At 34.2% G+C, this 13,364-nt stretch overlaps 1 protein-coding gene across 2 annotated transcripts in view; it reads right to left on the bottom strand.

Moving 5' to 3' along the window:
* ZNF385D (zinc finger protein 385D) overlaps nucleotides 1-13,364 on the bottom strand; it is a 377,949-nt gene that overhangs the window by 49,698 nt on the left and 314,887 nt on the right. For both annotated transcript variants that reach the window (XM_065753483.1, XM_065753484.1), the window contains exon 5: nucleotides 5,651-5,813. In XM_065753483.1, coding sequence (XP_065609555.1) covers nucleotides 5,651-5,813 — 163 coding nt within the window. The remainder of the gene's footprint in view (nucleotides 1-5,650; nucleotides 5,814-13,364) is intronic.

Genomic DNA, 13,364 nt, shown 5'->3' with positions numbered 1-13,364 from the left:
ACTTGGAAAGAAAGAAAAAGCCCTAGTTTTACATAAAGATCAAAAGAGAAGCTATTGTCTTCAAAATTACCATCAAGCTTTAATGTAAAATTGGTACAACTGCCTGTGCAATGCTGATAACATTTTGTGCTGCAGTTAGCTACAGATTGCCTGAAGTGTGGAAAAGTCAAAGCATAGGTGATTTAAAGTGAAAGACATTGTAACATGGTTGAATACGACTGTGTTTAATTTTCTGAGCACACAATTAGAAGAATTGATAGTGATGAATCAGTAATCTCTAATTTCCAACCAAATGACAAGAGCACCAGAAAATAGGAACACCTTTTCCAGACTAAAATTTTCATTTAATGTATTCATTCAAATAAAATTAGAAAAGAAACCAGTTATGAAAATTGGATGATTGAGAACTAGATTATACTGTTCTAAAGCTTGCTCTGAAATCTGTCTGCACCATGTTAAGCACCAAGCAATTACTCCTCATTTATTACTTCATACATGTAGTAACAGTGTAAGATATACTGTATACTGTGCAACATGTTATCACCACTACCTATATATCTACAGACAATAGGTAGGTGTAAGGAAACAAGAACTTTTTAGCTTTTATTCCCGTTATCTGTAGACTGTTGAGTCAGTTCCCAGAAGTACAGTTAAAGGTTGCAGAAGGGTGATAAAATATGCTATGGAATTATTAGAAAAGGTAGGATACAGAAAGACAATACATTATATAAGAAGGCACAAAACAAGTGTTAAAAGAGTAAAATGAATGAAAATAACAGCTCTGAAAATAAAAACTCTAAATTTGTCATCTATTTCAGCAGAAAGATAAAAAGAAACAATTTAAAATGAAATAGAAAGCTTTGTGTTTCAATCAGGTCCCATCAGTGATCTTTTCCTTATTTTAATTGCATATAAAGTGTATTTTATAACAGTAATATATATTACATAAATTCAAAGTGATTTGCCTAATGGGAAACTAGTGCAAACCTATTAAAGCTATGCATTAGGAGAATTTAGTGATCTGTATAAGATTACATATTTCTATTTTATTCCTCTTATTTTGCTTTGAGTCTATCCTTTTTCCTTTTTTTTTTCCTTTTTTTTTCTCTTTTTTTCTTTTTTTTTTCCTTTTTCCTCCTTCTCCTTTTCCTTTTCCTTTTCCTTTTCCTTTTCCTTTTCCTTTCTCTTTTCCATTCCTTTCCTTCTACCTGACAGTTTCTTAGTTCTTAAACATGTATGAATTGGAAGACTCGTGGTCAGAAGCAAAAATGCCAGTCAGCTAGTGGCCCTCAGGGACTGATATTAATGCCAGCACTATTTAAAGTCTTCATTAATGACCCAGTTGCTGAGATAGCGCAAGCAAGTTTACAGATAAAACAAAACTGGGATGAGTGCCTGATATACCAGATGGATGTGTTGCTATTCAGAGACCTTGATAGTCTGAAGAAATGGGACAACAGGAGTCCCCTGAAGCTCAAGAAAGGAAAAATGTAAAGTCTGTCAATTGAACAGAAATAATCCCAGGCATCAGCCTGTATTGGAGTCTGGAAAGAAGCTTTGTGGAGGACTCAGGGTCTGAAAGAACACCAGCTAACAACATGCCCTTGCCACACAGAAGGCCAGTGGCATCCTGGGCTGCATTAGGAAGAGCATTGCTGAAGGACATGATCCTTTCCCTCTACTCAGCACTGGATGAGAAACATCTGCAGTACTTGGATCTGGACTACTTCATGTAACAGAGACATGAACACATCTGGAGTGGTTTCTGTTTTGTTCCCTCAGAGCACAGAGGTCTCTTAGTAATTAAGACATTCACACATTCGTAACATTTTTCTGCGTTTTCAAGGGCTCTTGACTGGATTTAATACTTTAAGATTTAAGACAGCACATAAAATTCAGAAGATACTCTAAAGATTTTGCTGTCATGATGGCTGCCTTCTTGGATAGATCTATTAGTCCTTCCTCACTGACAAAAAAAAATCAATTAAAAAAAGATTATCTAATTCATGCTAAATTCTCTGTTAACAAAAAGGACCTAACTTATAATAATGTGCCTGTGGAGAGCCCATTTATATTTGGACATACATAATGACTACAAAGATATTATTTTACATGCATATAAGCTTGGACAGTCACTCTAAATCCACAAATCCAAGTGCAGGACCAGACATATAGTCCAGTATTATTTTAATGCAGAGGATGTGTAGTTACTCTGGTGGAAATCAGTCTAGATGTATTCTGAAAAGTTTAACTAAAGTATCAATTCTTACAGCCAAAGTGAAAGTACGAAGCATTTTAATGAGGAAAATTAATGAAAATTAATGAAAGCAGGAGCAATTTTTAAGGCTACCAAGATCAATTAACAACTTTATACAAGGAGATATATATACAGGTATATTAACATATGGAGAAAATATGATTTTTTTTTTTACCCCTTAATTTAAGAGAATCAAGAAATACTGAAATGCTGTTGTAGAATAAAACCAGATAAGTTTCCATTTGGAATGGTCATGTCTTCTGTCTTTCTGTTCTAAACAAATACAGATAAGTACAGATGATAGGAGGATATGAAATAACAGAACAGGTAGCAAAGTTCTCTTATGTTAAGAATGTGATTTTTTATTATGTGGCCGGCAATATAACTCTGTTTTAAATTCCCTCCAAAGATCTCTAAAGTTCTAGTAATTAAGTAATAAGTAATTATTCTAAAGGTTCTTTAAGGTAGACAAAAAAGAAAAAAAGAATTTTGGCTTTCACAGAATAAGAAAAATGACCCCATATTTCACATTTTGTCCTTAACACATACAGTCAGGAACCATTTATTAGAGGTTTTAATGAGCTTACTTACATAGTGGCTTGCATAGTCTCCAACATTTATTGGTCTTTTTCACAATCTTCATAGCACAGCATAGCATAGCATAGATTTCTAGAAGGTATTTCATTCGCTGGGCTGCTAAGTATGCACAGAACCAGCAAATTGAAATCCTGACCAATATACTATGACTGACATGTAATTCACCATTTAACCACTGCTGTACATGATGTATTGGAGGTGATACAAACATGACCTTATCCTTGGCATATTTGGGATCAAGTATTTGTCTTCCACACAAAGCTTTAAGATACTGTAGGGAAAACTATTGCTGCAAATCATCACAAATGAAGGAAATTGAACTCATTTCTAGTTATGAATGATCAATTCATGAAAGGTATTAATTAGCATAACTATTACTTCAGAAGTGCTTGTCACTATCAGAATTTTTGCCTTTTATTGTAATCCTTGAAAAATAAGGAAGCAGGCAGTACAGTATATTCTAATGCTATTCTGGCTTTCGGAAAACACTTTGCTCTTAAATGTTCTGTAAAGTAAATATTGAGGGAAGGAAAGAAAACCTGATTTACAAGGTTTTTTAACTTGTCATATTTTGCAGAAATTTTCAGTATTTTGGCAATGCAAAATTGAACATGTATTTTTCTGCATATTTGATTCTATAGAGGATAACTTGTACCAAGGATGTCAGTCACTGTGACCACCATTCACATCAATGCTGATCTGTAACACCTGTATTTCTGTTGAATTGGCTACCTGTTTTATTTTAATGCCAGTGATTGAATAGAAATTTTGTCAGAAGATGAATAAGTTTTCTCAGTATTTTGTCAGTCAGGTTTTAGTTTGCTTGTCAAATAATATTATTTCTTTTCCTCATAGAATGCCACTGAAGTCATTATCTCTAGTACAGAGCATATTTTTATACATGTACATACATGTATGTATACACGTATTCTAAAACATTAATTCAAGAAGCTACGTACAGTGTATAAAACTGAATAAATTCCTGCACAGATCACTGCTTTTGTGGGCAACCAGTTTTTTTATGTTTTCGTATTTATGCTGTTAAAAATATGGATTTGTACTACTGACCTTGGATCCAGAACAGTATCTTGTCAGGGATCTAATCCAAAGCCTGATGGAAAGACTGACTGTTTCTGGAAACCTTCAGTAATCCTCCAAACCAATACAACATAAGAAAATAACCTTTTTGTAATTCAAAGCTAAAATATCTCTTAGTTTTTTCTTGTTCTCTCAAGATGCTAGATCATATTTTGTAAACAATAATTCACTCTTTCCGTACAACATCCCTCAAACTGCTATGAAGCCTCAAATTTTATGAAGAGGTAGCATAGGAGAAACCAGAAAATATTTGTATGCTTAGAAACATCTTTATATATATACGTATATATACATATAGATCACAAGTGGTGTCCACAAAGGGTCAGTCCTGGGACTTGTGCTCTTCAACATATTTATCAATGACATAAATGATGGAATCAAGTGCACCCTCAGCAAGTTTGCAGATTACACCAAGCTGAGCACTGCAGTCGATACGCTGGGTGGGCGGGGGGGGGGGGGAGGAGGGTGATGGGAAGCCATCCAAAGGAACCTGGACAGGCTGGAGAAATGGGTCCATGTGAACCTAATGAGGTTCAATGAGGCCAAGTACAAGGTGTTGCACTTGAGCTGGAGCAATCCCAAGTATTTCTACAGACCGGGGGAAGAAATCCTTGAGAGCAGCCCTGAGGAGGACTTGGGGGTCCCGGTGGACAAGAAGCTGGACATGAGTCAGCAGTGCAAGGAATTTTTTTGATTTTTTTTGCAATTATTTGTTAGTGCACAACTATTTACAGTGCTAGTCATGAGTCAGAGATACTTGAAAATGAGCAGCTTCCAGCATAAGTAGAAAGGTCTTTGATTTTTCACAGCTTTAATTTTTTTGCAGTTGCTGTTTTTGGTTTGTTTGGCAAAGTAGGGTAGAATATGACTAAGTACTTGAACTGTGCATCTTCATAGGCAGAATGAGTAATGCAGTCATAACTTGCGAGATATTAGGACACCATTCAGTGAACTTAGAACCTTCCTTTGAAATTGCCAGTAGAATAATACCGCATTAAAAATGCAATCTTAATCAAACCCTGTTGACTTCGCAAAACATTCACATAGATTTTATTTGCAAAGGAGTGCCTTTTACCCACTCAACAATTTAAAAGATATGATTTCATTCTGAAGACTCATTTAAGTGGAATAATTGTAATCAACAACACTTACCTGATTATGTGGAATAGATGTTATACTGCTATTTTCCAGCTCAAAACCATGCAATAGCCACTTTAAAAAATAATGTAATGTTTGAAATTTATGAAAACTAGGTTTAAGCTAACAATGCTTCAGCAAGAGGCTTCTAGAAACAGTTAGTGCAATTTGCTGTTTTATTTGTGGTCAAAAGAAACATGCCATAAATAATAATTTATAGACAGGTACTGCATAAATGCTATGAGGGTTAGGTCACTTGATATGTAACAGTTTAGCTGTTATAAAAAAATAACCAAAATGTAAGAATTGCATTCTATTCTAAAAGAATGACAAGCCTCTTTTCATAAAGAGAAATCGATTGCATGACTGTCATATTCTCACCAGCGTACTAAAAGTACTAAAAGAAATCGGTACCACACAGAAAAATGGATCAAGCATGAATCAATGCAGCAAGCACATAACCAAACAGACATGGAAGTAAGGGAAAGAAAAGCAAAACAAAGCAACAACAACAACAGAAAAAAAAAAAAAAACAACCCACAACAAAGATTGTCGCTTAACCTGGTTTGTCAGAGCTGGTATTGATGGTATTGGTAGTGATGGAAGTGAAGGTAGTCTTTGCGCTGTCCTTGGTAGTAACAGATTTCTGCTTATTTTTCATGGCTTCCAGTGCTTTGAGCTTCTTGGCATGTTTAGTGCCTTTGTAGTGGGCCGCAGCCTGGCTCTACAAAGGAGAACAAAATGAACCATGCAATCAGGCTCATTTCTAAACTGGCATTCTCTGTATTAGTACAAATACAGACTACCTTTCAATAATGGGTACCGCTCATATTATCTAAATTATATTTAGAATGATGCTTGGAAAACAACAGAAAAATTACTCAAACTACCCCTATTTGACAAATACAGTATATTACTGTATAACACATTACTTCCAGACCAAAAATGAGGATGTTTTAGTCTAGCATGCTTAAAACATGTATCTTCATTATTTTTTCTATCAAGAAAATTTTTGCTTTTGCTCTAAAAAAAAATATTCTCAGGTGTTTGGGATGAAAGCACTTTTCACTTTCACAATTTCTACTAAAAACTAGATATTTACCTAAAGTTTCTTTCCTTTTTTCTTTCAAAGAAGAGTTTATATTTAGCAGTAGTATCAGGAATTTCTCAAATGGAAAGTAGACTGACAGCTAAGAGCAAACAAAAAACCTCGAAACAAACCTCAAACCAAAAGCTACCATGCTCAAATAAAGAAAGCAAAATATAAATCACATACATCATCTTCATCAAAACCCATCATCCAAGATCTAACAGTGTAAGGCAGATGTGGAACTCTCTAACACAAATAAATAAATAAATAAAGTAATTAATTAATTAATTGATTGATAATTTTAGTCCACCAGCTACAAAAGGTAGCATTTGAAATTCAAAGCCAGGACCATCCAAAGGAGAAACCTAACACAAATCCTGTGAAAGTGCTAAATATGTTTTGAATACCTGATATTATTAAGCTAAAATAGATTTGTACATGAACTGCTACTGTATAGTATACTGAAAGGATGTTCATTATTGTATGATTTAATTGCAGAAAAATTTGTTGCATGTATATTTTAGGAGTAGCATTTGAAGACTAAGATTAAGCCTTACAAAAAAAAAACCAACAACAACAAAAAAAAACAACCCTCACTGGAACTAGTAAAAATATTTTTCTAATATTTAAAGTTTTATGAAAGAGATAGTGCTATTGTTAATAATAATAATTAGTCAAATTCCTTATAATTTGACTGCTGAAATTCAAACTTGACTGAAAGCAAATCCTTTTGTACTTGAAGTTTATTGAGAATCTCAGATAATTCTCAAAATTTAACTATCACAGAACCATACAAATGAAAAGCAGCTACGGTGGATTAGCCTAAGGACACATTAAAGTCAGCATTTTATTTCTGACATGAAAATATAGCAGATGTTTAGACTGAATATGTAAACTAAATGAACTTTATTGTGTAATCACAAGAGGAAATAAACACGTAATTTAGTAGATGCTAACTCGGGGATCAAAGGAATAAAATGACAGTTGCTTGACTCACTAAGCCACTTGTACAGGTAGAGAACTCCCGCATTGTCTGGCATCTGCTAATCATTAGACATTTATTTAATGCTGCCTGTGCTGAATTTTGAAAAGTTCTTCTAGTAAATATAATAAATATATATTAATTAATCTCAAGCTTTATGGTTTTCAGCATTCATGAAAAGTCCTGATTCCTTCCAGAAGCCTGAGTTTTGGGAAATTCAAGGTGAGGAGATGAAAAGTGAGAGAACTGATTTAAAACAATAAACATGTATACATGTATGTGCATATACATATAAATATATGCTCTAATTATATATTAAGATGCATCATTCAGTTTGGTTGAAATGCCAATTTCTCCATATCTAAAAAAATGCAAATACTGTAGTAGGTACCCTTATTGAAAGAACACTGGACAGTGAAGTTATTAATTAAAAACAACTTGAACAGAAACAGCACAATCATGCACCTTTTACAATTCAGAACACATAACATCGAGACATACTGTAAGCCAAATACAAACAATCAAGAGATGTTAATTACTGTTAAACTGAAAGACTAGTGTCAGCTTATGATGATGCATTAAAAATGACATTAAAAAGTACAGCTTTATGATGAGATTGTGTCAACTCTATTTATTGTTTCTGGAGTCAAATTTAATTATCAGACAACTTCAGTTATTGAGTGCAGTTGTTTTCCCTAAATGATGGTGTCACTCTTCAAATAACAGAAAGGTAGTTAGAATATGATCCTAAATACTGGAATACAAACAATGATTTTAGTCTGATATGCAGTTCAATTTTCTTCACAGATTTACTGGAAAAACACCCTGGGTTTATGCATCCTCTATTCACAGAATTTGCTCCAAATTCTCACAGCTACAGCTACAGAAACATCTACTCAAAGAACTGGATGCACGTGGAATGAAAAATAAAGCTTTATGTAGAAATTAGTAAACATTCCAGTGTTCTGAAACACATGAACATAATTGTTCTGAAGTAGAAACACATTGCTACTATATAGTGTTGTCCATTACTCACTTCCCGCAGAGTATTGCCAGTTTATGCAGCTTCTACTTAGATAAGATCTTTACACCTTTTATATTTCAAAGTTTAAATCCCTATTCTCTGAGGGAATATGAAGCTATCTAAGCTTGGTAACAGTAGACGGCAGGTTAATGGTAGTTTAGTGTGAGAAGACAATTATTCCTAAGTATTTAACCCACTCAAAATTAATGTAACTCAACTAGAATCCTAAATAAGAGTGTATCATTATATTTCCTTGCAAGAGAGAGACAGGGGAAACATAATTAGTGGTGTCTGTACCCTTTCACAAAGGTGAGCAGGAGGTCTCCTTCTGAAACACTTCAGAGCTCAACAGTTCCAAAAAAAAAAAAAAAAGTAAATATATATATATAAAATATATATAATTGCTCATCTTGATGGAAAGTATCTCATTTAAGAAACAGTTGTGTGATGTAAAAACAGATCGGAAACAAATATCTTCTCAAGTAAAAGAAATTCAGCACAGTCCCAATGGAATACTCCTTGGAGAATACTCAGTAATAATACTCATTAATCCTAGCCAAACAGTTATCCTAAAAGTTCCCTAGTATTAAATTTTGTTTCTTTTATGATTATTAAAACCACCACCAAAACAAAAAAAAAAAAAAAACAAACAAAAAAACCCACACAAATATCTTAGGACAGAACTTTTTCTACTTCTATCAGTTTCTAGTACAGTGAGTTGCTTCCCACACTGTACCTTTCATGTTTAATACAAAGTACTACCTCTTGCATTGTGAAGACAAGTCTCTGACACCTAACATGTGGCCCAGTCTCAGTCTCATGATGAAACATGAGAAATATGTCAAATATTGCTGATTTAACATTACGCTGAACTTTAAGAAACTATATTCACTCTTGAAAAGATGTCTAACAAGAAAGTAAAATGTATGTTACTACTTTAAATCTGAAATTGAAAACCCATTGATTCTTAACTACATTCTGAGAGCTCCAATCTTGCAAATTAAATGTGGATAAAATTTGTTCTACATGAATTACTTCAAAAATAAGTAAGTGGCAAGATGTTTAATGGCAATTCACTTCTCAAGATTATTTGTATAGAATACATGTCTATTCCAGTGGTAGAGGTCGTTTAAGAATCTCTTTTGCAAAATAGATAATTTCCTCTACTTCTATGCTCATACAATGATTTATTAGCCACCTTTCTAATCCATACATTCTCCAAACTTCACAAATGTCTAGAATATAAAACTGTATTTACCTATAAAAAAGTCTATTTATTATGAATTCATAGACACGCGTATAACATAAAAGAATAACCACTGTAGTTGCAGTTTGTATAGTTACATCTGACAGCAGTAAGAAATAACAGCCAGCGTCAAAATTCAGCTGCATTTTTTTTAATTGTTTTTTGCTTAAGTGTATCTTTTTACTTATATTCCTTAGGCAGTAGTTCAAGGAAAACATCCCAGATGATTTTATGTTTTGAGGTATAAAAGTATCTTATCCTATTTTCAGAGAATTTTCAACTTAGAAGCACTGCATTCTCTATATTTTTTATATCCATCTGGTCTCATCTTATACTACCAATTATCCTGCAGATCGGTTTCCTGCCTCTTTCAATCCTTCAGGGCAGTATCTTCCTAATAAAAGCAAGCTCTAATAAAAGAATTTTTTTTTTTAAGTGGTAAACTCCATTGATTCTTCACATAAATTTAATCCAAGTATCTTACATTCTCATCTCAAAATATATTATGAAAGCTGTCCATAATGGAGAATGCTATGTTCCATGTTTTTAAGTGGCCAATCAGTACTGTTAGGAAGCCCCAGATAAAAGCTAAAATGGGTTGAAAATCTTGTTTGTCTGAGATTTTAGTAGCTCACATCTTGTCTGTGTTCTAACCATCCACTGGATGCTACCATCACTTCTGCTGTTACTCCCAGTACAATAGCAATTCTGGCTAACACATCAGCAATTGATGTTAGGATCTCCCAAAGCAAAAAGCATAGATCTACAGCTCCTTGTTCAAACCAATGTTGACACTGAGCAGCCCACACAGGAAAAGCAGTAACACAGCTACACATGGCAAGAAGAGGGCTTCTGCTCTTTGGTGTATCAAGGGAAATTGTTTATGAGATGCCAGTGCTACACAGTAAATTAATCATTAAGTACAGGTAATCTTCCTGAAGTTGGTCTGTCAGTAAATACTTCAAATATAATATGATATATGCTCTAATCACAAAAGAATTTGATCTAAGACAAAAATAAGACAAATATATATATATATATATATTTATAATATATATATAATATAAATATATATATATATATATTTTTTTTTTTTTTGAACAGGCATCATACTGACATTGTATTTTCTAATGAATCAAAGGTTGCCAGTTAGACTGCCAGTCTGGCTAGGTCCTGGAACAGCCCTCTGGAGATCACTGACTCCAACTCACTGCTACAGCACATCCCCCATAGCAGATCACATAGAAGGGCAACCAGGCAGATCCTCCTCAGCCTTCTCTTCTCCAGATTGAAGAGTCCCATGTCTCTCAGCTTTTCCTCATACCCAAGATGCTCCAGGCCCTTTATCACCTTTGTAACCCTCCTCCAGATTCTCTCTAAATCCTGTTTGTTTGTTTTTGAACTGGGGAGACCAGAACTGGTCACAGTTACTCAGATGTTGTCTCACAAGGAAAGAGTACAAGGGGAGGATCACCCCCCTCAACCTGCTGACCATACTCTTTTTAGTGTACCCTAGAATACCATTGTCCTTCTTGATGACAAACACACTCCGCTGGCTCATGGTCTACCTGTTCTCCACTAAGACACCCAGGTCCTTTTCTGTAGACTTCCTCTCCAACAGGTCAGTCCATAATGTGTACTGATGCATGCAGTTATTCCTCCCTAGGTGTTGGACTCTGCATTTGCTCTTATTGAACCTCTTAAGGTTCCTCTCTGTCCAGCTCTCCAATCTGCCAAGGTCTTGCTTAATGACAGCACAGCCTTCTGATGTTTCAGCCAATCATTCCAGCTTTGTATCACCAGCAAACTTGTTGAGAGTGGACTCTGTTCTTTTATCCAAATCCTTGATGAAGATGTTGAACAAGACCAGACTCAGCATCGATACCTGGGGAATACTGTTCGTTACAAGCTTCTAGCTAGACTCTGTGCCACTGATTACATCCCTCTGACCTATGCAAGACAGCCTATCTAACTCACTGTTCACTCATCTATCTACACTTTCTAAGCTTCTTTACAAGGATATTGTAGGAGGCAGTATCAAAAGCCATGCTGAAGTCAAGGTACATAACATCCACTTCTCTCTCCTGATCTACTCAGCTGGTGATGACACCAGAGAAGGCTACTACATTGTTCAGTCATGATTTCCCTACTATCCTACTGATAACCTGATGACACCACTGTGGTCAAATAAAGTTGAAATATGCAACTGAGATATTTGTTTACTACCATATACATGCTATATTATCAGAGGTGAATTCTATGGAACAGTGAATAAACTGGAGAAACATACAGAAAGTCTATCAACCTTGAGACTCCCAACAGTTGGGACTACTGTGAATAAGCTGATATAACATGATGAGGATTGTACAGTCTTTGGAACTGAGATGCATTTGGTCTAGTATATAGGTAAGTCTTTATTTGAAGGTATTTTAAAATTTCAAGTTTATATGTCATTCAAGGCATACTGTTTTGTTTGCCCAGTAAGCAGAGGCAGGAAATTCAGGATGTACTCATGAGGCTTATCCTCACTTTCCAGAACACAGAGGAACTTCATGGAATTCAGAGCTTTGCAAACTCCCACTACAAGAGACAAACAAGCTAAGCACTCATGCAAGCCTTTGCAGAATAAGAGATTATGTAAAGATATATAACGTAATTCTTTTAAGGTGATGTCAGTACAATGACATGTTCTATACTGAACAAGAAGAGTACTCTGATTCCTACCTGATATGTGCAAACTGAATCTGCAGTCAATTATAACACAGATAAATGTTACCTGTCATCATTTCTTTTTTCTGCTAGGATTACCTTTATCTTCCAAATTGTGTCATTTCAAATTTTCTGCACTCTATTATCAACATCAGTCTGCAATATTAAGTCACAGACTTAATTATATTGTGGACTAAGATTTAACCACGGTAAATCTTGTCGGAAGACTTTCAAGACAATATTGAACTTGCCTGATTTTTTACCAGATGACTGGTTAAGTTTAAAATGAAAATGGGTGGTCTACAACACTTCGAGTGATTCAAGATAAAATAAACCAGATAATTATTCAGCTAAGTAAATATAACATGAATGTTTTTAATTCTAAATCTGTAACTAACATACTTGGAACTGAGAACTTGAGCAAATGATATATGCCAAAATAATTTTGTAGAAATTTACCCCATATTACCTCCCTTAGAAGTAGACACCTACGCATTTTACTCAATGTGCTAATTAGCACTTTTTGACATAAAATGAATCTATGAAACAAGAAAGAAAATAATATATCATGATACAATATCATTGTGATCTACTTAATAATGAATTTAATAGTGTTAATTTTACTCATTATTCAGTTTATACACAAATGATATTCATCTAATAACAATAGATGTTGATGAATTTAAATAACTACTTTAAAGTAATTTTCTGAATACAATTGAAAAGTTCAGTCTTTAAGATAAATAAGCATGGTGAATGCATAACCAACACCCTTCTGACCTTCAGCTTGTCAGAGTTCACAGCAGTTAATTGGAGTCAAGACTGCAGATATACACTTACCTGCCCAGAGCCTCAGTTCACTTAAAAATTTTACTCTGGGCATAAAACATTTGTCCCCTTCCATTGTTGGTGAACTGTTAATTAATGAAATTTGAGTGGTGGATTTACCATAGCTTCTTTGAGTGTTTTCACCTCCTTTCTGTTATCAACCACTTTTGAATGCTTCTTTTCAGAATAGCAATGTCACTGAATTCTGAGTTTCAGATTTTTTTTTGACTGAATTAAACCATCAGAGAATAAAGGTAAAGAAAATAAAAGTACTACAAAAAATTTTACAGAGGATAGGAAAAACTTCAAAGTGCATATTCAACTTCTCATTAATTTAGTACCATTTGAATTTTATATTTGAAATTATTGACAAGCTAATATAGCCTACATGTATAA

Source organism: Cyrtonyx montezumae, unplaced genomic scaffold (genome assembly GCF_038088225.1).
Source record: "Cyrtonyx montezumae isolate F1298 unplaced genomic scaffold, pur_monq_1.0 scaffold_8, whole genome shotgun sequence".
Lineage (NCBI taxonomy): Eukaryota > Metazoa > Chordata > Aves > Galliformes > Odontophoridae > Cyrtonyx > Cyrtonyx montezumae.
Note: the sequence above shows the minus strand (reverse complement) of the source record. Positions and strands in the feature narration are given on the sequence as shown.